Raw genomic sequence first — 25,348 nt, forward strand, 5'->3', positions numbered from 1 at the left:
CACTGGCTGCCTGGCCTTTACTGTACCTGTACTGTATGTCTCTGGCTGCCTGGCCTTTACTGTACCTGTACTGTATGTCTCTGGCTGCCTGGCCTTTACTGTACCTGCACTGTATGTCTCTGGCTTCCTGGTCCTTACTGTACCTGCACTGTATGTCACTGGCTGCCTGGTCCTTACTGTACCTGTACTGTATGTCTCTGGCTGCCTGGTCCTTACTGTACCTGTACTGTATGTCTCTGGCTGCCTGGCCTTTACTGTACCTGTACTGTATGTCACTGGCTGCCTGGTCCTTACTGTACCTGTACTGTATGTCACTGGCTGCCTGGTCCTTACTGTACCTGTACTGTATGTCTCTGGCTGCCTGGCCTTTACTGTACCTGTACTGTATGTCACTGGCTGCCTGGTCCTTACTGTACCTGTACTGTATGTCACTGGCTGCCTGGTCCTTACTGTACCTGTACTGTATGTCTCTGGCTGCCTGGTCCTTACTGTACCTGTACTGTATGTCACTGGCTGCCTGGTCTTTACTGTACCTGTACTGTATGTCACTGGCTGCCTGGTCCTTACTGTACCTGTACTGTATGTCTCTGGCTGCCTGGTCCTTACTGTACCTGTACTGTATGTCTCTGGCTGCCTGGTCCTTACTGTACCTGTACTGTATGTCTCTGGCTGCCTGGCCTTTACTGTACCTGTACTGTATGTCACTGGCTGCCTGGTCTTTACTGTACCTGTACTGTATGTCTCTGGCTGCCTGGCCTTTACTGTACCTGTACTGTATGTCACTGGCTGCCTGGTCCTTACTGTACCTGTACTGTATGTCACTGGCTGCCTGGTCCTTACTGTACCTGTACTGTATGTCTCTGGCTGCCTGGTCCTTACTGTACCTGTACTGTATGTCACTGATTGCCTGGTTCTTACTGTACCTGTACTGTATGTCACTGATTGCCTGGTTCTTACTGTACCTGTACTGTATGTCTTTGGCTGACTTGGCAAAGTTAAATTTTATAATGCTTCAGCTGAAGTGACCCACCCCACCCCTGTCTCAGCTTCCTTGCATATACCATAGGAAGAATTAAAAAGTGTAGAAAGGGGCCAAAATTCATTATTAAAGTATCTTGCAAAACAAAATGAGACGTGCTGCTAGAAAATTCCAGTTATTTTGATGCTTTCGTTCAGGATTTTGGGTTTTGTCAACATGATGAAGAGATGTTATGTTAAAAGGCCGAGGCCACATGTTGAAGAAAAACTGCATTTTTTTATATGTCAAAGTCAAGAGTGTCTTCAAAAGGAACGGAAAATATAAAGGAAACACTTCTTGCTTTCGCACAAAAAAACCCCAAAACAACATAATCTGCATTAAAAAAAAAAAAAAAACCACATCCTTTCCTATGCATACCTCCCAAACATCCCGATTTTCGCGGAACAGTCACGATTCCGGTGACGTGTCCCGCGGTCCCGGTTGGAGGGAGGTATGTCCCGATTTCAACTCAGATCTGCAGAGATGGAGGGACATGAATCTGGGGGCAGAGATATGGGGGACATGAATCTGGGGGCAGAGATATGGGGGACATGAATCTGGGGGCAGAGATGGAGGGGGGACATGAATCTGGGGGCAGAGATGGAGGGGGGACATGAATCTGGGGGCAGAGATGGAGGGGGGACATGAATCTGGGGGCAGAGATGGAGGGGGGACATGAATCTGGGGGCAGAGATGGAGGGGGGACATGAATCTGGGGGCAGAGATGGAGGGGGGACATGAATCTGGGGGCAGAGATGGAGGGGGGACATGAATCTGGGGGCAGAGATGGAGGGGGGACATATAATTTACGGGTGACTGTAGGAGGATTATACTGTGTGCGGGCACATGAAAAATTAATGAGTGGGCGGAGTCAACACAAAAGTGGGCGAGGCTAAATTTTCTGCTACGCGCGCCGCACATTTTGTCCCTCTTTCGGTTCTTCAAAAGTTGGGAGGTAAGCCTATGTGTGGTCTCAGACTACCATGCTGCAACTGGCCAGCTGTGATATAAAATCACGAGGGACTTTGGGATGTCCCCTGTGCCGCTCCTGCATGGGCCATGCTTCCAAGGTTCCTCTCATTAAATAAATAGGAGCCATGGAAGCATCGGCGATGAAATAGGACCTGTCCCTTTGATGCAGCTCGCACACAGGACCATGAGAAAAGAATGAGTCTGTGTGCTATCCGAGTAATGCACAGATGACACACTGACTCACACCACAGTCATCTGCAAGGGGCCTTAGGCTTCATTTCCAGTGTGCTAGCTATGCTTTTAACAGTTTCCAGACATCCGCTGTAATAGTATGGCGGATGCGGGTCTGATGCACAGCAGAGACACAATGCTAATGCCCACAATCACTCTGATCGCAGGCATTAAGTACCCACTGACCTGGTACCCTTACCATTGCAGGACACCGACCCATGCTAAAAGATCACTGGTGCCATCCTGTTCCTATGACAGCTGGGACCATAATGAAGGCTTCCAGGGCTCTCATAAGAACATAGCTATTGAGGCTTGTCTATAACCAGCTTCAATAGCTAAGTGGCGAATCTCTCATAGACATCAGTACAGTTATGTTGCAGTCTATGGGACATGCAATCAAGAGATCCCAAAATGCTATAGCTACATCCGGCCCTGCAGAAAAAGAGGTTTTAAAGGGGTTGTCAAGGCAAAAATGGACCACCCATTTGTTTTAAATTGAACGAGGGCAGTGAAAAAAAGCTGAAAAAAAAAAAAAAATCACACTCTCCTTTCCATGGTGGTTCAGTTATCTCATTCCAGTTTGTGTGGCAGAAGTCTTAGCCACACGTGCCCACTGAGGCCAGTCAGCGACCTCAACGCAGGGAATGCTTTTGATTCACAAACCCATTCAGATATGAGAGTAGCCGACATTTCTAATCCACTAAAACCTGCAGCGCATAGTGTTAATTATTGCAATGCAAAGAAACATGCAGGTGAGTCTTAGCAATAAACGCCACATTTCTATACATTTTTGCAGGGTTGGAATGTAGAGGAAAACCTGCAAGAAATTTCGCAATGTGTTTGCAGTGTGTGGCCCCAGCCTGGTAGTGCTGCTATTTAACTGGAAAATCAGTACACACCCTGTGTAAAGAAGTATGTGCTGCCGACACTCAGTATGGTTGGATGGTGGAGGAACATTCATATCAGCCAGTGTTATAGGCTGATATAAATGATTACTAACCAGTAATGACAACGTATTGGGCTGTCTAATAGGATCTTTAGGTGGCCATTTCTTATACAAGGAATGACGAGCATTTAATAGATGGTTCTCCTCTCATGATTATGAAATTGACCAGCTGCAGCCGACTTGCAAGTAACAAAGCTCCTTACTCGCTGACAACCATGGGCAGCAAGGAAGGGTCTTTTCTATGGGATGTGTGGGGCACCAGTACTATTGCGGTGCCTTTCATGGTGCTCCCCAAGTGCAAGAAAAAGCCTTGTGTATTTTTTCAAACACCTAAATTGTCTGTACAGGCGTTACTGTGACCTCTCATGGACACTATTATTAAATTGTAAATTTGTTATTCTCACCACTCTGTTAGACTAGTTTAACATCTGTGTTTGAGTTTCCATTCATGGAGTATGCTTAGTAACCCCCACGAAGGGAAACCTAATACGCTTAAAAAAAAAAAAAAAAAAAAAAAGTTACCCACAGACCTCATAGACTAGAATGGAGTCTGCCTGGTTTCTGTCTGAAAAAAGTAGAGAGAAAAGTTATACTTGCAGGACTTTTCTCTCCATGTTTTTTAAGCGTATTGGGGACGAAGATCAGACACAGGTGTGAACTTAGCCTTAATTTCAAAAACTGCATTAAAAAAACCCCCCAAAACTCTAGATTTGTCTTTTGTTCAGAATTATTTGGTACAGTTTTCCCCAAGGAAAAATATTTTCCAGGTGTGCCTGACTCTGTGCTATGGAGAAGAGTGATACACACACTTTCTGTTTCTTAGTTGTCTATCACTGAGTGACTGGGGGAATATGCAAACATGGCAGGTTTACCATTGTAGTAAGTGACTGTAGTTGCTGGATATCAAATATACAGTATTTACATAGTCTGTTTAAAGCCCTAAAAGGTTCTGAGAGTAAATGGCTAAGTAGTTTTCCTTTTTCTTATTTGTTTTGCCTGGTTGTCTCCTCTGACTTCAGTGGGAGAAAAAAAACCAGTGCAACCAAATGTAAGCTTTGTACAGGCAGTAATACCATAAAGTAGAGCTAAATACTAGATACTCACTAGTTTCAGGTCACTGGAAGGACTGGGCTGGAAACCTTGCCCTTTTTATAATGTTTGGTTCTATCATAAAGTGCAGGTTGTGGTTGAGTCCTGGGTGAAAATATCTACCAAGGTTATCACTAAAGAACGTGTAATGGCAAAACACTAAAAATCTCTTTCTGATGATATTGTGTTTTATCTTATCTGTGCACATCTGTTAGTAACATGAAGCATATGACTTTTTAGAAACGGTCATCTTTGCTTTCCTGCTGTTTTCTTTTTTGAGATTTATTGCATTTCTCTGAGTGCCTGTAACCATAGTGGTTAAACCACATTAATGCATCATGTCTGCAAGGCAATAGCAGTTTAGAAGTTCTCTTTACCTGTACTAGCTGTGAAATTGCAGACTTCCGTCCTCTGTAAACGTTGCATTGTTTTTCCTGCAGTTATCACTTCCCTGCTTCATTTTGTTCAAGCCTCCCCTTTACTTTCATGTAAAATAGGATAGGTCATCAATATCAGATCGGTGGGTGTCTAATTTCGAGCACCCCCATCAAGGATCTGAAGGAAGCTTTACAGATTGCCAGCACCTACTCATTGTTTACCATGTATAGTGGACTATGTAAATGGATGGCCATCAGTTTCTATGCTTTCGTCTATTTTTCATATCCACAAAGATGAGGCGTTAAGGGGTCGTCTTCCCAACCAGAGTGTTGTGGCACCCTTACAGATTTGCGACACACACCTGTTGGGAATTGCTGCTATATGTACTAAATACTATGGCATAGCTGCTGTTCAGGATCCTGGGAAAGCTAGATAGCATACAAGGTAATGTTGCATTAGGGACTGCTAAATACAAAATGAGGTAATGTAAAATACATCTTCTTGTTCAAGGGTTTACCAGGTTTGCATTTCAGACTTCTCTGAAAGCTGGGTAACATGGCAGGTGTAGCAGTAAGGGCTAGTTCGCACATAATTTTTTGATCTGGATTTTGACGAGGAATCTGCATCAAAATCCGGGTCAAAAAACCGCCTCCCAATGAATTCAAGGAGAGCCGGTCATTTCCTACCGCTCGCGGAAAAAAGAAGCAACCTGCCCTATCTTGACGCGGATTCTGTGGTGGAAACCGCCGCAGCGTCCGCGTCAAAACTATCCCTCCGGACTAGGTCCATTCATTTGGGCCTAATCCGGAGCGGGAAGCTGCTAAAGTTGCGGCTACCCACGGCAGGCGCATTTTAGTTTCTATTCTGACACTGCTTCCCACGTCAAAATCTGGACCAAAAAAGGCTATGTGTGAACTAACCTTAATAAGGATTACTGAATACTGTACAGTATTTACCTCAATAAATTTAGCACCTTGTGTTATAATCCTACCATAGATTGGCAGGATATTCCTTTCTTTCAGAGTTCTGGGAAAGCTGGGTAAGGCTAGGCTTACACCTATACCTGGTTTGGGAATTCCGTTCTCCATTATAAAAGCGCAACGGCTTTGCAAATCGCAGTGTGTCCGCGCTGCGATCTTTTCTGCAAAGTGGGGATGGGATTCGCATGAATCCCATCCACTTTGCCCGCACTGTACAATGCCGCGATTTTTCCTGCAGCGTCTCCGCTGCGGGCAAATCGCGACATTTACGTCCCGTGGGGCCCCGGCCTTAAACAGGTTTTCTTTCCGTTTTTTTGAGTCCCCAAGTGGACCTGAAGAATGGAAATCCAAACCTGGGTATGACTCTAGTGTAACAAATTAAGCAATGCAATAGAATGGACTGGTGATGCTAAATACACCGAATAATATCACCTTGCATCCTAGGTTTCTATGAAGACAGGGCAGTGAAGCTGTAATACTGAATACTATATTTAACTAACCAAATAGCACTCTTTGCCATATGATTGTGCCGTGTCATGTTGGATGTCCATTTTGGGATTCTAAGGAAGCTCAGTAGCTTCCCAAGTAATACTTTAATGTAGATTGCTGAAATATGCTAGTAATATAATATAATAATATGATATAAAATAAATCTCCCTCATTGTTCCAAAATAATGCCAGAGCTTCCAAGATTTGCGGCCCCATTGTTCTGACATTGACAACCTATTTGAAAGATAGACAATATCCAGACCAGGAGAACCCCTGTTTTTTAATCCGCAATATCATAGATATAATTACAGTCACTTTTTTTTTTTCTTGCCATTCAACTATTTCTCAGATTCTCTTACCAAATTATAACCCATAAAACGGTTATGTAATGGGGCAGTGACAGTTGTGGCTCTTACATGATGTTTGTTTTCATGGAAAAAGACATGCAGGCAGCAGTACTCTTCCTGTCAAACCTGATGACCCTTTCCTAAACTGTAGGCGAATATGGTTCAGCATTTTTTTCATTTCCTGTGTGTATAATACAGTGGGAGAGATTTATTCAATTGTACTGCATTAGAAATGCTACAGCCATCTTTTTGTTTTCTCAGCAGAAAAATAAGCGGTTTGGTTCATGTGGGCTTCACTAAGTTTCAAGATTTATCTTCCAGATTCTGGGATGCTGTTCAGGGAGAGCTGATCCCTTTCTTTTACAATATGGCACTCAATACATGCCTCAATTCAGACCATGAGCATGCTTTACTTTCTCTTATGTGCAGCATCCCAGTATAGAACTGCTGTATTTGATGTTCTCATTTATTTTATTTTGCTTAAATTTATTTTTTTCTTGCTTGCCGAAGGATTGTCAGCTACTTCTGGAAAGGTAATGTTGGCACATTATAAATGAGACCTATTTATGTATGATAACTTTTATAATGGTTTGCATTAAAAAATTACTTTTAGTAACATATATATGCAGATAAATTATTATAAGTGTTGTGCATGTTGCATCTAATTTCAGGCTTTGATATGTTTGATTCCCTCATAGTTGATTTTGGAGACTTCTTCTGAAGATCTTTAACAATCAAGGCGACTATACACATTAAATAGCGGTCTGTATTTCTCAAGACTTCCCATAAACTTGCATACTCGGCAGATCGTGCATGAGTATTTCAGTGTGAGGAAGGTTAATCCCCTGCCAGACAAATGACATGGCGGCATTCTTCATAGGGTAGGGGGAGACGGCATGTTGAAATCCAACATGGCAGCTCTTTCTTTCCCCAGTCTCTGTTCGGAGAGAGCTGTGGCCCTATTTACATTAAATTGTCTGCTTTTAATGTGTATGAGCACCTTGAGATGAACTTAACAGTAGTACGAGAGCAGCACATTAACACATTTTTACTTCTTTATTTCAGGTTTTGGATTCATCATCATTAGGTTTTGGCACTCGAGTGAAATGGTTTGCAATATGTTTTGTCTCTGGAGTTGTCTGTTCAATTCTTGTAAGTAAACTACACCTTTCCCTATTTCAATACAGCAACAGCAGCAGTACAAATGGGCTGCAAATTTGAATTTGAAGGGTCATAGTCCTTTCAAATGTTTTATAATACAAAGTTATTGCTAAATAAGCCTATTAAAATTTGTAGGCTGCAAGTTTGAGGCCTATATGCTCTGTAAGCTTTAGAAACAGGTTAGCTTTTTTTTTTTTTTTTTTTTAAACCTTAAATATAGTGCTTGCTTCGAAGCAGATTGAGAAAACATAAGACTACCAAGACTGACGTTATACAGCGGAGACCTGACGTTAATGCTTGTGATCAGAGTCCTATCTGATCGCAGGTATTTAGTAAATCTGAAGCCTTCCGGGTCATGCTGCTCCTCATATTTATACGCCAGTATATATGTATATGACACTTGGGCCCCCTTTTGATGGCTCCCAGGCCTGTCCTAATGATAATAACTATTGAGGCTTGCCTGTGCAGGCAGCAATAGTTATTTGGTTAGTCCATGCTTCTTAACGTTAAAATGGTGTTTTGCAGTTAATACAGGCTGCAGTACTATTTGTACTTCCTCACATGACAGAGTTGTCTGGTTAGTCAATCTGTTTGGCAGATTAATGTACCACAGGCTCGCCACCTTTAAGGCCTTATTCAAACAGTGAATGGCAGCCGTAAAAAAAAAAGCCAAAAAAAACAACAACCCATAAACCTGACATTCTCTTTTTGTACATTTTGACAGACATAGACACAGCCATGTGAATAGACCCATAGACGTTCATGGGTTTTAGTGACTCAGATGACCTTTTGAGAAATGGCTGTTATTCACCATCAGTGAAAAGCTGCCGTATTGGTCTGTTCAATGGACTTTTTCATATAAGCAACTATGAATGTTTCAATAGGGCACTGCCAAATAAAAGCAAAACAAAAAACAAAGTATGAATATACAGTATATATGAAAGAGGCAGTTACTATACCATCTGTGTTTGATGAAGCCGCCAGAAAAAGATAGGCGCAGTCCCCCAAACAAGTTCACATATAGAAAGGTAGCTCTTCATCACTTGTAACGCTTGAGCTATAGTTTCTGAACACCTCAGTTTTTCATCTAATCAGCAGCTCTAACAGTCACATTTTGGCGCACCATAACGTTCTGCTGCATCATGGATGTGGCAAGGCATGGCTCAGGCTTCCCACCAGTTGAACCCGCTGCATCAATCCTATTAGTACTGCTAAAAAAAAAGTGTTTAAAAAAAAAATAAAAAAAATTCCTGGTTTCCCATTTAAAAATGCTTAAAGGGAACCTGTCAGGCGACTTTAAAATCACACACTGTGATATACAGTTTTTATGGTAGCCATCTAGTTAGAAAATGCAGAAATATACTGTACTAGCTATAACCCACGACTTCGTCGGCGGCCCCCTGATGCCTGCGCAAACCACCTGCAGCTCGGGCCGTGGGACCCAACGCCCCTCTACTTGTGGCCAGAGCGGGCCTGCCCCCAGTATCTCTGTCCCCCCCATCTCTGCCCCCAGTATCTTGTCCCCCCCCCCCCCATCTCGGCCCCAAGTATGTTGTCCCCCCCCCCCCCCCCTATCTCTGCCCCCAGCTTCATGTCCCCCCCCATCTCTGCCCCCAGCTTCATGTCCCCCCATCTCTGCCCCCAGCTTCATGTCCCCCCATCTCTGCCCCCAGCTTCATGTCCCCCCATCTCTGCCCCCAGCTTCATGTCCCCCCATCTCTGCCCCCAGCTTCATGTGCCCCCATTTCTGCCCCCAGATTCATGTCCCCCCCCAGATTCATGTCCCCCCCCATCTCTTCCCCCAGATTCATGTCCCCCCCCATCTCTGCCCCCAGTATCTTGACCCCCCAATCTCTGCTCCCAGTTTCTTCACCCCCTTCTCTGCCCCCAGTTCACTTCATGTGCCCCAGTGTCTTGCCCCCCCCATCTCTGCCCCCCAGTCTCATGTTCCCCCATCCCTGCCCCCACCCCCTACATCGTCCCCTGTGTAGTAGCTCTCACCTTTCTCTCTCCTCTGCTCCTGTGTCTGCTGGCTGCCTGCACACACTTCTCATGCTGCTCCCTGTGGCGTTTATATGTAGCAGAGCAGGCCCGGCGTCATACCCTGTTTCCCCCAAAAATGTCATCCCCTGAAAGTAAGACATAGCAGAAGTTTTTTGTAGAATTGCCTAATATAAGGCACCGCCTGAAAGTAAGACATACCCCAATAATAATAATCTTCCTGCATAAAGATAGCATGAAGAAAAACATTGCAGCCGGCTGAACACTGTGCGCGATGTTCTGTGTGCACAGCGATACGTTGTATCCACTGTTCCTGCTGCTGTTGGCTGAGCTGGGAGATGCCGTTGTGTATACACTAAGCAACGTATGCGGCGGGGGGTCCACTCTCCCAGCTCATCCCACAGCAGCAGGAACAATGGATACAACGTACGGTAACACAGCAGCGGCAGCAGACGGCTTTCCTGTGCACACGGTGCACCGCACATAGCGTTCAGCCGGCTGCAATGTTTTTCCTCATACAGTCTTTGCGCAGCAAGCACATCTCAGTATAGCACAGTAGTGGCAGTAGCACACAAAAATAAAATAAGACATCCCCTGAAAACAAGACATAGCATATCTTTAGGACCAAAATTTATATAAGACACTGTCTTATTTTCAGGGAAACACGGTAGCAACCTGACGCCGGAGCTTGCTGTGCTTCATACAGGACACAGACAGCAGCGGGGGGAACTGAAGCTGGGGACACCGACCTGGGGACACCTCCTCCCCCTGGGACACCCCCTCCCCCCGCTGGACTGACCTCTATGTGTAGTGTGGGGTGCAGCAGCCTCCTCCACGATGTGTGTAGGCAGCGTGGTATAGCTGCGGCTCCGGGACCCTGTGGGCGGCCGCCATCTTCCTCACTGTGTCCCTGGTGAATCGGCACGCCCACATTGTGCTCTCAACCTATGGTGCCGCAGTCCTGGCTCTATAGCCCGCCCATAGCCTGCCATGCACCAATAGGAGGAGCGTGGACAGAGCAGCGCTGGCAGAATGCCAGCTTCTATAGCCGAGCCCGGAGGGGTCTTTGGAGGGTGACGGTGGCGATTTGGGGTGAGTGACCCACATTTAAAGTAGCCTATTGCACTTTCGTGGGAAATATGTAGGTGTGTGTGAAATTTCCCCAAAATCCATTCAGCCGTTTGGCTGTGATTGAGGAACAAACATCCGAACATCCAAACACACAAACCCACAAACCCAAAAACATTCACCTTTATAATATTAATAGGATAATGTAAAATGATATAATTGTGCATATACTGAAAATCTATAGAATTTATTATTAAAGTGTTTCTACAATAACCTGAAGGTTTTGTGTTAATACAGGGAAGTGCATTACTTTTTCTTCCTTCTGCCGGAATAAAGCTTTTTGCAGTGTTCTACACAATAGGAAACATTGCTGCATTGGCCAGGTAAATGTTCAATGTTGAACCATTAAAATGCTTATTTCCTTAGGTTTATTCTATTTATTTATATATAGCCTTAAACTGGTAATCTGTAGATCCATACAGTGCTTCTTTCTCCAGCAGTGCAACAAAGTTGATTGGAGTGGCACCTCCACCCATTGTCAAGGGCTACCAGCACTTGGAGCTCCATCATTCAGAAACTTATCACAGGATAGATGTTTAGATCTTTGTAGACTCCCTTTGAAGTGATGACTTTCTGAAATGAGGAAATCCTTCTGTTACATAATGTAAACGTATCAGCAGAATCACTGCTAAGTGAAATTTTAATTTTTTTCCATGCAAGTCCTCTCCTACATGACATCGGATGATTGATACACCATCAGATGAGTCCTGTCACAGTGTACTGCATGACTGAATTGTTTGCATTCAGCAAACATACATAGCTGTTAACAGTTATGGATTTTTGCATCTACCCTTGTTCACACTGTGAAAATTACCAGGAGTGGAACCTAAATGAGACTTATAAAATTCATATTCAATCTGAAAAAGTCTTCAGAGCAGAGAGTATATTTAATAAATAATAACTTTTATTAATAAAATTAAAAAACAGCAGCAAATAGTACCAGACACAGAAAAAGGGGGTAGGTGGAAGAAAAAAAACTCACATTATGTGTGCATGCGGCATTCACTTAAAGCCTACGCGTTTCGGGACGTCCGTCCCTTATTCATTTATGAGGACTGTGTTTGTTTGAGTCAAGTTGACCAGAAGAGCTACATATGGGGTATTTCTACAAACTGCAGAATCAGGGCCCCTTCACACGGAGTAAACGCGTGTGTATTTTGGCAAAATGCACGTGTAAAAAATACGTGTAAAATAAGACTCCCATTGACTTCAATGACATTTTTTTTATACGTGTTAAAATACACGTGTAAAATGTCATTGAAGTCAATGGGAATCTTATTTTTACTCGTGTATTTTTACACGTGTATTTTGCCGAAATACACGCGCGTTTACTCCGTTTGAAGGGGCCCTTAGATTAATAAATATTATGATTTGCTATTAACACCGATCGCAGCTGTTAACCCTTTAGATGCCACAAGCAAATGGAACTGCGGTGTCTAAATTGTGCACGACGCCTAGGGTGCTGCCTTTTTTTTTTTTTTCTATGATCACCGCCCTTCTGAATGTCACCAAAGGGCAGCGATTGGTTGCTGTGACAGCCGGGAGCCTATTAAAGGCTCCCAGGCTTGTCATTGAATTAGTTCTGTTGAACGCTGCCAGAGGCAGCGTCTGATAGAGCGGATGGCATTTTGCTATTCACTGCAATACAGTTGTATTGTAGTGAATAGTATGAGCGATCAGACCCCCTAAGTTTCAAGGTCCCTTAGGGGGTCTGATCATAAAGTAAAAGAAGAAAACAAAGTTTTTAAAAGTATAAAAATAAAAAAAAAAAGTTCAAAGCGCCCCTAGATCAGATATAAAAGTAAATAAACAAAAGTAAACATAAACACAATAGGTATCCATGCGATCCAAAATGCCCAACCTATTAAAATATTTACGGTATCTCATACTGTGAACGGCATAGTGGTGATGAAAATTGAATGAAAAATGATCAAACCATCAGATCGTTCCCCAAATAGTATCCCGCATAAAAAGACACCATACCCAGATCCATGCAGAATACAGGTAACGTCATTTTTACCAAACAGTGAACGCTATAAAAATTAAACCCATTTGAAATTGGCACAAATGCGTGGGTTTTTTTGTTTTTTTTTCTCCAATTACACCTCATACTGATTTTTTTTCCAGCTTCTCAGTACATTGCACAGCATATTGAACAGTGTCATTACATTTACAATTTGTCCCACAAACACTAAGCCATCTCTTGAAATGTGGGAAGGAAAAAATGAAAATTTGAAACAAAAAAGTCAGAGTCCTTAAGCAGTTAAAGGAAAATCTGGTTTGAAATGTAAAATGTAAATTTAAAAAGTGACATTTGGAAATTTCACCTCCATTTTGCATTAATTCTTGTGGAGCACCTAAAGGTTTAACAAAGTTCTTATATACTGTTTTGAATAGTTTGAAGACTATAGTTTCTAAATGGGTCATTTATGAGCGTTTCCTATTATTTAGGCCCCTCAAAGTGTCTTCACAACTAAATGAATCCCTAGAAAACGAAATCTTGAAATTTTCTGGAAAATCTGATAATTTGCTATTTATAAGCCTTCTAACTTACTAGAAAAATAAAAGGACATTGAAGAAACAATGCCAATATAAAGTAGACATATGGTTAATAGAGATGATCTAACACTATTCGGAACAGCCGTTCCGAATAGCATGCTCCCATAGACATGAATGGAAGCGGCCGGCACACAGACTTTGCCGGCGGCCGGTCGCTTAACCCCCTGCGTGCCGGCTACGTCCATTCATTTCTATGGGAGCGTGCTATTCGAAATGGCTGTTTTGAATAGTGTTCGCTCATCTCTAATGGTTAATGTTAATTATGAAGAATTTTGTGTGATATGACTTTTTTTTTTACCAGAATAATAAACTTTCAAACTTGATATATAATTTTTTTTTTTTTTTTTTTAATTTTCACTAAATTGTCTAAAAAAAAAAAAAAACAACCAAACAAAAAACGCAAAGTGTAAGGACCAAAATTTACCACCAACATAGTGTGTCACGAAAAAAACACATATACTGCTGGAAAGCTGACAGTGCGCTGAATTCCTCGCACTGTCGGCTTTCCCGATCTGTGCCCGGTGTATGGTCATGTGATGAGCACACAGGTGCACAGCTGATTACCAGGTATCTGTCTGATTATTGTGCTGTGACTATAACGAGCGGCACCTGTGTACTGATCACATGACCATGGACCGTAAATCACATGACCATGGTCAGAGTTTTATCCATTAGAAGTAACAGAATGAATGACAGCAAGTAGAGCTCTAGAAAACCGTGAGGAATTGATACAGAAAATATATTGGAAAATTGTGCAACTTTTTATTATACAAACCATAACATTTGTCTCAATATTGGTCTGAAAGTGGCCAACCCCTTTAAGGCCCAAACTACCCTGCGCCCCTGCCCTTAAAGTGGACCTTTCATGTCTTCGGGCACATGTGGTTTTATATACCACTAGAAAGCGAAATTCACTGCACTGATATCTTCGCTCAGGGGCACATAACGGGAAAGTAGACAGTGCGCTGAATTCAGCGCAGTCTGCTTTCTAGCTGTATATAAAACCACATGTGCCCGTGGACATGAAGGGTCCTCTTCAAGGGGTTAAGAACTATACGTTGACCCATAATAGCCTTCCTATATTGTTTCATATTCAATAGGAACAGTAACTCTGCATGCAGTGAAACATGAAAGTTGCCATTGTAACGCAAGTCATTTTTCGTCAGATTAGCATTGTTTGTTTCCATTGCAAGCCAAAACCATGATGCAAGAGTGAACAGAGCCTAAAATACCATAGCAAATGGATAATATCTGGCGTACGTTTGAAATAACGTGCCACAAAAACAGTATGTGTGTGTGTGTGTGTGTGTATATGTATATGTGTATATATATATATATATATATATATATATATATATATATATATATATGTGTGTTTTTTTTGTTTAAAAATAGTGTATATACGGTGTATCTAAAAAAAAAATAAAAATTTTAAAAAATTTCTTTTAAACAAAAGAAAACAGGTGGGACTTGCATGCAAGAATTTTCTATTTTTGGGGTTCCTAATTCTGTCTTTGTGGTTTCAGCACATGTTTTCTCATGGGTCCACTTAAGCAGCTTAAAAAGATGTTTGAGCCAACCAGACTGATTGCTACAATAGTTATGCTGGTGAGTACTGTGTTTCCTGTGTGAGATTGCTTCAGTATTCAGAAGTATTTGTGTGGCTGATGCATGGGCAAAGGAAACTAATAAATATGAGCGCCCTGTAAACCTGTGAATCATGTTTTGTGACTTGTTGCATGTGAGATTTCACCACCTAATTTCTCACTTACAAAACCCACAGATCATGGATTTGGGTAAGCAATAACCAGAAAACTCTGGGGAAATATAAATTCCCAGAGAGTCCATTCATTTTGTGTACTAGGCTGCAGGATCTACCGTATTTTTCGGACTATAAGACGCACTTTTTTTCCCCAAAATTTTTGGGGAAAATAAGGGTGCGTCTTATAGTCTGAAGGTGGCGCCTGGCACCCGCTGTAATAGAGAGGCGGAAGCCGACAAGTGATAGACGCCATTACAGGTGCCGGGGCCTGAGACATCGCTGCGCTCCTCTGCCCTGTATGAAGCCAGCAGCGGCAGGGGCTCCTCCGTCCCCCCGCCGCTGGCTTCATGCAGGGCAGGGCAGCGATGTCTCAGGCCCCGGCGTCTATCCCTCCCCGGCATCCGCCTCTCTAGTACAGCGGATGCCGGGTCAGTATCCGTGGCCACTTCTCCCCCGGGGCCGGTCCCCACCGGCCCCGTACCTGTAAAGTTGCAGGCCGGCTCCTGCGCGGCGATATTGCAGGAGCCGACCTGTTCGGGTGACAGCCGGGAGCCTATTGAGGCTCCTAGGCCTGTCACTGCTGTATTAGTATTGCGGCTGGTCTCTATGACCAGCCGTAATACTAATAGACAGAATGTCCCATAGACGGCAATATAGTTGTATTGCCGTCTATGGGACTTGCGATCAAGTGACCGCAGGTTCAAGCCCCCGGGGGGGAATAAAATAGTAAAAAAAAAAAAAAGCTTTAAAAATATGAAATAAATAAAAGTTCTAAATCACCTCCTGTTTTTTTTTCAATACAAGGTGATCTAAGCAATAGATATCCCCCAAAATGGTATAACTAAAAAGTACAGCTGGCCCCGCAAAAAAAAACGCCCTATACATCCCCGTACAGCTGCAGGGTCACCTGTCAATGTGGCCTTGCAGCTGTTGCAAAACTACAACTCCCATATATTAAATATTTTACCAGTTTTTGCTTCAAAATTTTTTTTCCCTATTTTCCTCCTCTAAAACCTAGGTGCGTCTTATAGTCCGAAAAATACGGTATATATCTTACCCAGGAAAGTTGACTATCCCTAGCAAGGAGTAGGTTGCTAAGGACTTTATTAAATCTTGTTTGCAGTCTAAAGTTTTATGAAATGTTAGGGCCCCCTTCCAGTCAAGAACAGGTTTTTCAACTATATGCATGGACAACACCCCACCCAAATGCAACTGCCAGTGACTGCATGTTTATACAGGTAAACCCATATATATAGGTATAAATAGATAGCTATAGATATATAATTGTGGGCAATTGGTGGCTACATGAGTGCGCAGTGCAGTTCATGCACTTCAGGGGGCATGAAAAGTGCAAATGTCCTCCAGTTGGACAATTGCTGGATGTTTGCCGTAACGCACACCACTTGAGCTGGTGCTTGTAATGGAAGTGCCACCAGGAAATAATTTTTTTTTCATTATCAGCACTTTATTTAAATTAAAAAAAAAAAAAAAAAAAAAGGGGGAGAGGTAATTTTTTTTTCCGATTTTAACTCTTGCTTGCCACTAAGACTGTCTCCTGATAGGCCATAGACAGGAGACCAAACAGTGTCAGCATATTTGGCTTGGCAGCCAGAGTCAGAACAGCAGGATTTTTAGGACTAAAAAAAAAAAAAAAAAATCTAGATAATAACATGAGGACAGCAATTCATAAGTGGGAAGCGCTGTTTGATTCAGATGGTAGGCAAATGAGGGTCATCTGTCTGGGGGTGCGGATGTACCTGTACTGGATTCCCCGTTAGTGAGTGATTCAGGCGACGGCATGAATGCCAGCAGAGGGGGCTCTGCATGCCCTCGACATCACGGGGCTAGACTGACAAGCTTGTGGGCAACTTGTGTATAGTGGCCATGTGTTTAATACATGTGCTGGTCAGAAACGTTATGGCATAAGGGTGAACCTTAACATAACAAACGCTCATCAGAAAGTTTGTTGAACATTCATCCCAAATGAATAGTAGCAGTCTAAAATCTGTGTGTGTGGCCAGCTTTGCTTTGCAGTGAAGTGAAAGCATTGGCATCCCCTGGACTGGATGTAATGTTGTGTGTCACCGCCTTAATAGTGAAGGTGGTGTACTAAGAGTCTCTTCACCAATGTCAAATTGCTGGTCAGTGGCAGAGTGTTGGGTAATCCTGTCTGCTGTAATAACAGTGCACAGAGAGAGGATGTGAGTGAGACAACATTGACTGGTTTACCACAAAATTAACAATACCAGCTATTTTAAAGGAACAAATTATATACCGTACATCATTGTTTGCTAAGTTTTACTGAAGAGATTCAGTTTTCTATGATAAGCCAGTACTTGTTCAGTTAGTTTATTTACAAATTGGTTTCATATATGTATAATATTTATTTTTTTTGTATCCCTTTTACAGCTTTGCTTGATCTGTACCTTATGTGCTGTATTTTGGGTAAGTTAAACACACAATATATATATGCAACTATAAATTGTTTAGTATTACTCATGATCTCACAGCCCTCAGTTTTGGAGTGTGTATTGTACCATGGATATCAAGGAAAAGTGGTGTTTTGTTTAACCTAGATTTGCTTTTAGTAACTCTCAATCCTCATTAAGGCCGGGGCCCCACGGGACGTAAACGCCGCAATTTGCCCGCAGCTTACAGTGCAAGCAAAGGGGATGGGATTAATGCAAATCCTATGCCCACTTTGCGGAAGAAATCGCAGTGCGCACACGCTGCAATTTGCAAAGCCGTTGCGGCTTTGCAAATCGCAGCATTACCAATTATAGCTACGGAAATGCTGGCGGCTGTCTCGTAGATATAATGTTAGGAGAAAGTCCACGGAGGAAAACTCTGAACTTTCTCTTAAAAGCGCTGTGGAAAGAACCCCAATGCGATCACGCAGCGGTTCTTTCCGCAGCGATTACGGCCCGTGGGGCCTTAGCCTAAAGGTATTTTTTTTCGTCCTGTAGACAACCAGTGGGTTGGCCACTTTCATAGACCAGTCTTTGAGAGAGTTATTGTTTGTATGCTTTCTGTATAAGTTCCTCAGTTTTTTAGATTTCTGCTTACTGTCATTCATTCTGCTTACCTCTAGTGTATGAACTGCTGACCATGGTCATGTAATGGACACACGTGTACAGCTCATTAGTGACAGCACAGTAATCAAACATCCGTGTACATGACCATGAACAGTAAATCACATGACCATTGTCAGGATTCCATCCACTATAGAAGTAACAATGCATGAAAGGAAGACCTCTATAAAATCCCGAGGAATTGATACAGAAAGTATATTGGAAAACTGTATATCTTATTATACAAATAATAAAATTAGGGCATATTACTGTCACTACTACATTTTACCTTTTATGGTACCAGCCATTACCACAAAGGTAATCCGTTTAACCCTTTTGCTGTTTTGGGATATTTTGCACCTCTGGTAGTTAGAGCAATTTTCGCTTTTTTTTTAGATGGACAAATAAAACCTAAAATGCAACATTAAAAAAAAACAACAACAACAAAAAAACATACCAACCCCCCTTTCCCCAATGCTTATACACCTTTATGCAATTTTGATTGATGATTGTTTTATTAAAACAATGCTATTAAATGTATATTAGTGAAAACCAAACAGTTATATGCATCTAACCTCCTAAAAATAAGAGTTCAACATGTGCAAATTTCATTCATAGCATTCAGGTATCATCCTAATAAAATGTAGGGCTTACACACCATAAAAATTGCGCACCTAAACCCTATATATTTCTTCAAAGTAGAAAACCTGAAGATTACATGATTACAAAAACACTTTTTTCTTTTTCTTTTAAAAGGGCATGAACTAAAACCTATATTAGCACCTAAAACTTCTATTCAATCCTACAGTATATTCACACACATCAACTACAAGAGCTTGTTCTCTGAAAAACACTGATCCAGAAGACAAGCAATATTTTTGTTATTCACTAAAATCTTAAAAAGCTATACTGCACATAGCAAACTCTGACTGTGATGCCAAAATCTAACTTTTTTGAGATTGCACAGCATACTGTATATAAGAACACAACTTAATATTTCCTATATACAACCACCTTCATGCAACTTTGCTGCACACAGATTACACGCAAAAAACATGTAGAAATTCAAATTTGCCACTAAAGTGCCGGCACAAGCAATCCCTTTCTGCAAACAAATTGTACTTTTCCAAAAACTACAATATGTGAATTCATACATACCACACACTTTTATTTACAGTTTCAAGTTGTCAAAGAAACACCAAAATCACAGAAATGCGCCAACCAATTTTGTGCATGCAAATTAAATAGGGGCTCACTTAAGAATTAGAGATGAGTGAGTACTGTTCGGATCAGCCGATCCGAACAGCACGCTCGCATAGAAATGAATGGACGTAGCCGGCACGCGGGGGGTTAAGCGGCCGGCTGCCGTCAAAGCGGAAGTACCAGGTGCATCCATTCATTTCTATGGAGCGTGCTGTTCGGATCGGCTGATCCAAACAGTACTCGCTCATCTCTATTAAGAATAGAATTTTCTATTCCACTATAAAAACTAAAATGTTTGTTTGTAACTCAAATAACTATAATCTCTATGCGTAACTAATGTGATGACTAGGGCCAATTTCAAATTGACGTAACTTGGCCTCATTATTACTTACATATTTTGGACCCAACCTCTGAAGTTCCTGCGGTTCATCATTACTTGTGTTAGAGAGTCATAATTCTAGAGATCCCGAGATAATCAGCATTAATAGTAAGGATGTATTACATACTTCCTTTGCCACAAAAGTGACATCGTGGGCGTACGTATAAATACATGGGCGGCAGTGAAAAGGTTAATAGCAGTTAGCATACATTGGAGATGCATAGTAACAAGAGCTTACTCATTACTCTAAAAACTGCATGCAGTTGTTCAGCAAAGGGCACTGTGTGAACCCTGCCTAAATGGTTCCTATTTTGTATTGCTGTAACCGTAATAAACAGTTTTCTCCATGTCGGTGCCATAAAAACAAAACCCTTAACACAATGATTAAAGAGGTATTCCTATGAACATAATAATCTTATCTATATTTGTAGATAAGTAAAAGTTAAACATTTCTGCAAATATTAGCAGTTAATTCTTCAGAGTTTTAAAGCCTTTCTCTAATTATCTTAGTGGTGACAGTCTGTTGACTTGATCGGTTGCCAATGGATACGACCACAAATGCAGAAACTTTCTATGGTCTGGGGCTTGTCAGGAACCCAGCCATGATTTTCATATCGTACCTGGGTTATCAGAAGATATCCCGGCTACAATAAGGAAATCCTAGTTGATTTTCTGACCTTAGAAAGGTCCTGCATTCATGGGTGTAGCCACAGGCAACCGGTCAAGAAAACAAGACTGTGACCACAAGATATTTAGAGAAAATCTTTGAAATGCTGCAAAATGTTTACTTATATTTGCAAAAATGTTTAAAAATGTTTGTTTGTGGGAATACCCCTAGATATATTTTTATTTTTTGCATGTTGTCCCTTCTAACAGTAACGCCTGACAAAAACCATTTTAAAGGGTTGTCCGGGAAAAAAAATGAATATTTCAATCATAAATCTAACTGATATTTGCATCCTGGAATGTCAGTGGAAAGCAGCTCGCTCCCATCCCCATTATACTTGCCTGTTCCTCCTGCGAATATCTGAATCCCAGAACATCATTGCACGAAGGCTGCCACTTCATTGTGTGTACTGGTAGCCCACACTTGCGCAATACAGTGGACAGCTGGTACATGTCACAGAGGAGTTGCTGGCCGCCGATGGTGTCTCTGGTCCGGACCTTAAGGGAAGTGAAAATAAGTGCAATGGGGCTAGAGAGGAGGTGCCGACTGTACACCTTACAGACAGTGGTTGGCCGGGAATCCTGCCGTCATGTAGCGCTGTATAATATGGACTGAGTATGCACAATCCATATTATACTCTTTGGCTTCCAATGTGGAGCATATTATACTGTGCAGAGGCCACTAGGGAGCATTATACTGTTTATGTATTATGTAGGCACATATGCCAAAAAAAATTTAAGAATTCATTGTTGTCCTGAAGCTTTCTCTTTGTGATTTGTAATGATGATCTAGGAAGGCAATTACAATATTAAAGCCAAAGGAGTAGGTTATTAAGTGAGTGAGAACTTGGAGACTAAAGATGGCTGCTGACCGTGAAGTGGGCGGCCTATCTTGGGAAACAGGGAGGTGGAGAATGGGTCATCAAGGAATCATGGGAGTTGTAGGAACAGGAAGTTGCCAATGTAAACTATTGCAAAGGACGCAAGGAGCTCTGGAATCTGCATTGGAGACTCTTCTCTCCATCGGTTATAGTGTAAAAATGGCCAAAATCCAGTGGATCCTAGTAGTCTGTGGTGTCCTCGGGTTTTGGCCTTCTGGTTTCCGGCAGATCCTAAGGACTGAAACCCATGTGCATATATGAACCTAGCCTAAGATTACGCCAGTTTTTTTTTTTTTTTTTTTTTTTTTTTTCAAACCTCAGTTTGAGGTCTGACTTTCTAGTTTTCGTACCTAACTTGGTCATGATTAGTAAATCTGCCATTGTGTTAAAAGAAATCTTTCTCAGAATCACTTAAGTAAATGTGTAATAAAGTTATTCTTGTATAAGATTACAGATGTCAGACTTGAAAAATGGGGATTAAGCCTTATGGCTCAAACTAGTATTTATGGGGTTATTGAGGTCTAGTGACGTAGAAAGTACTTTCAGTGGAAGTGAAGCAAGTATCAATTAACATGAGTGGGGATTATCATGGAGATAACTTGAGAAATTATCTATAAATATCAGAATTTTCTGAAATAATCTGGCACAAACGCCTCCCACTTCTAGAAAGTGTTATATTGAGGTATTGTCACAAAGGAAAAGCTCCCTGAGAATGTTCTCCTGTGTTTAAACAGCTGCATTCCTGTGATCACAACACTGCTCACAAAAGAACGTGCGCTAATGACTGACAGATCTATAAAATAGGACCGCCACCAAAATAATGCAACCCTTTTAACCCTTTAACAACCAGGACAATTCTTCATTTTTATTTTTTTTTCTCTCTCCCCCCCCTGTAGTGGGGGAAAAGTGTGTCGAATACAATGTATTGTGCTGTAAAAATGTATTTATTTATTTTTCTACTTGGTAAAATTTCTTTGAAATTGAAATTTTACGCTATTGTGAAAAGACCCTTTAGGCCAGGGATCCATTTGGTGTAAACGACGTGGATTGAATGCAGTGGAAACGTCACGACAAAACCTTTAGTGTTATACAATCACTGCAAAATGGATGGCATTCTAGCAAATCCCATATATGCGATTTGGAAACACTACGAAGAACTCTCCTTGTAATAGGTCCTCAGTTCTTCATACACTGGGTGCCTATGTGGATCAGCTGTTTGAAGTAACGATACGTTTCACTGGCCGTGACGCATCACATGACCTGATCACAGCTCAGCCCCATTCAAGTGAATGACCTGAGCTGCGACACTAAGCAATAGCCACTGTGCAAATGTACGACACTGCTTGGTAAGTATTGAAGAGGCTGCAGTGCTAACTTGAATGCTGTAGCTTCTTCAAACAGCTGATTGACACGAGGCCCTGGTGTTAGACCCCTCTTGATCTTTAATTGATGACTTATTCTAAAGACGGGTCAACAATTTTCCTTTAAACTTCTTAACACGTTTTCTTTAACCTATGCCCTAGGATTGTAACATGGTTCAATGTACTTTCTGTAATTGCTAACTAAATTTATTTTGTATTTTGTTATATTCAGTGGCAGAAAAAAGGCTTGGCAGTTCTCTTTTGTATCTTACAGTTCCTAGCAATGACCTGGTAAGTAATTTATTCTGTTTTCCACCTTGACTTTTTATGAGCTGTACTTACATTTTAAAGGTTCAACTTAGATGTATAGTTTCACACCATTTAAGAAAATCTCTTCGTGCAAATTTTATTAATTGAAAAAACAAAAAACAAAACATGAAGCCTGTGCAGTGCTTTTGTATGGTGTCGGGGGTAAGGGGGACATGTTTGTAATCTGCTTAATTAACCTATCTGACTTGGGTTACCAAAATTGCAGTACTAGAGATATTTTAATGTGTTTCAGACCTAGAAACATTTATCCGGATCCCTCCAATCCCTGGAAATTGTGTGATTTTGTGTGTGTGTGGTTTTTTTTGGTTTTGTTTTTTTGGACTGGAAAAACTCTGACTTTCCTTTCACGAAGACCCTGGAACATTTGGTCTTCAATGAACAGATGTTCATTAAATTCTTCAATACCCATAAGTAGACCTTTTATAGCCTTGAGTAGAGAGTCCTTTCTTTCAAAAAAAGGGGGCATACTGTGGCATCTTGAAAGGAGTCAATGATCTCTCCTTTATATTTGCTACCCACAACACTACCTTTTGAAGGTACCAGTGAAGGAAGTAGATGGTTGAGCGGAAAGGAGTGAGGGTAAGTTCACATGGAGATTTTTGGTCAGGATTTTGAGGCCGTATCCGCCTCAAAATCCTGACCAAAAAGACGGCTCCCATTGAAATCAATGGGAGCCGCTCAGGAGTTTTTTTTCCTGGGAGCTGGCTTGTTCCGGCTCCTGGAAAAAGAAGCGAGGTGCTCATTCTTCAGGCCGTTTCGCCTCGCGATTCGGCCTGAAGACACTCCCTCCTCCGGACTAGGCCCATTTATTGGGCCTAATCCAGAGCGGAGTGCGCGGCTGGATCCCGGTGCAGTGCATCGACTTTGTAACGGCTACACAGTTTTTGGACCAGAACCTGAGGCGGCATTGATTTCCTTCTTGATGACTGACAAGTTTGTCCAGAAAGGATGGTGATTCTTCATTATTTCTATCTCTGGCAGAGTGGAGGTGATTGACTTCTAAACCCTTATGGTGGAAATGTGTTATACTGTATGTAAGAAAAGGAGTCTTTAGCTTGAAAAAATTTAATGGGCAGAATGAGCAGGTGTCACTTCACACAGAATTTTTTGCAGGTGGATTTTGGACAGGGTTGGTTCACACAATGGACGGAAAGAAGAGTCCTGCAAACACGACTTTTCTTTCAGGTGGAAACCCGGCGGACCCCATCAAAGTCAGTGTGGCCCACAGGGCTCTGTTATCACTATTTTAGTGGTCTGCCTCTGCTGTTCTGAACCTCTGATGGACCAGAACAATGGAGATGCAATTCTAGTGTGAACCTAGAATAATAGAATTACAAATCCCTAATGCTGCAACAACTTCAGAAGTCGGCCAGCTTCAGCATTAGAAATAAATAAATACACAGGAAGGGGTAGTAAAATAGATTCTCCGTCATATCCATAACAGCAATTCTCACCTTTAGTCTAAGAATCCAATAAAAGGGAAACAAGAAAGAACACTGCCACAATAGTGATGCACTGTAGCCTGAATCACAGAAAAGCACACTTTAATCCTATTCCCAGAAATTGTTGCTGGAGGAATATATTGTTGTGAAAACAATTGGGCCAAGCAAGGCACCCTCAGGGCAGATACTGCCTCATTTGGCCTGATCTTTTTTTACCTGTTATGCCATCTTTTGACTGAATTTCCGTGATTATTAAAGCATGTTTTTCTGTGATTCAGTCCACAGTGCTGCAGTTGCGTTGTGTTGTTTTTTGTTTTTTTTTTGTTTGTTTGTTTTTTTCTTCTCTTAGGGTGCATTCACACTTCAGATACGCTGACTGATTCTGAACGTTAAAACACGTTCAGAATCAGCGCGTATAAAGCAGATCCCATTCATTTCAATGGGAGCCAGCATACGAGCACTCCCATTGAAATGAATGGGCTGCTTTTTTCTCTATGGGCCCCTTCACACGGCGTAAGCGCTCTGCTCATTCCGAGCCCTACACCCGAGTGCTTCTAAACACTTCCCATTCACTTCAATGAGAGCGCTCCTAGAGAAAAAAGCAGCCCATTCATTTCAATGGGGAGCGCTCGTATGCCGGCTCACATTGAAATGAATGGGATCTGCTTTATGTGTGCTGATTCTGAACGTATCCGAAGTCAGCGTATCCGAAGTGTGAATGCACCCTTAGGTTTTTTGAAAAGCATGCATAGATCTATTGGGTGCTGTGTTCCCCAATGTGGTTATATTTGCATATATGGATGGTTGGATGAATGTGTGTGCATATGTATTTAAATGGTAAACCACAAAACTTCTGTAATCAATACATGCAGTTCTTAAAGCTCTAAAGGCCCATAACACTCTAATATAGAGCCATTTCTTAAAATCATGTGTATGACTGTACCACATTATGGT

General features: G+C 41.9%; 1 protein-coding gene across 2 annotated transcripts in view; it reads left to right on the forward strand.

The window, feature by feature from the left end:
• Positions 1-25,348, forward strand: part of SFT2D1 (SFT2 domain containing 1) — a 43,375-nt gene that overhangs the window by 13,269 nt on the left and 4,758 nt on the right. For both annotated transcript variants that reach the window (XM_075267843.1, XM_075267842.1), the window contains exons 2-6: positions 7,516-7,602; positions 10,978-11,063; positions 14,826-14,907; positions 17,471-17,506; positions 22,855-22,913. In XM_075267843.1, coding sequence (XP_075123944.1) covers positions 7,516-7,602; positions 10,978-11,063; positions 14,826-14,907; positions 17,471-17,506; positions 22,855-22,913 — 350 coding nt within the window. The remainder of the gene's footprint in view (positions 1-7,515; positions 7,603-10,977; positions 11,064-14,825; positions 14,908-17,470; positions 17,507-22,854; positions 22,914-25,348) is intronic.

The sequence above is a fragment of the Leptodactylus fuscus genome, chromosome 3 (assembly GCF_031893055.1).
Source record: "Leptodactylus fuscus isolate aLepFus1 chromosome 3, aLepFus1.hap2, whole genome shotgun sequence".
Taxonomy (NCBI): Eukaryota; Metazoa; Chordata; class Amphibia; order Anura; family Leptodactylidae; genus Leptodactylus; species Leptodactylus fuscus.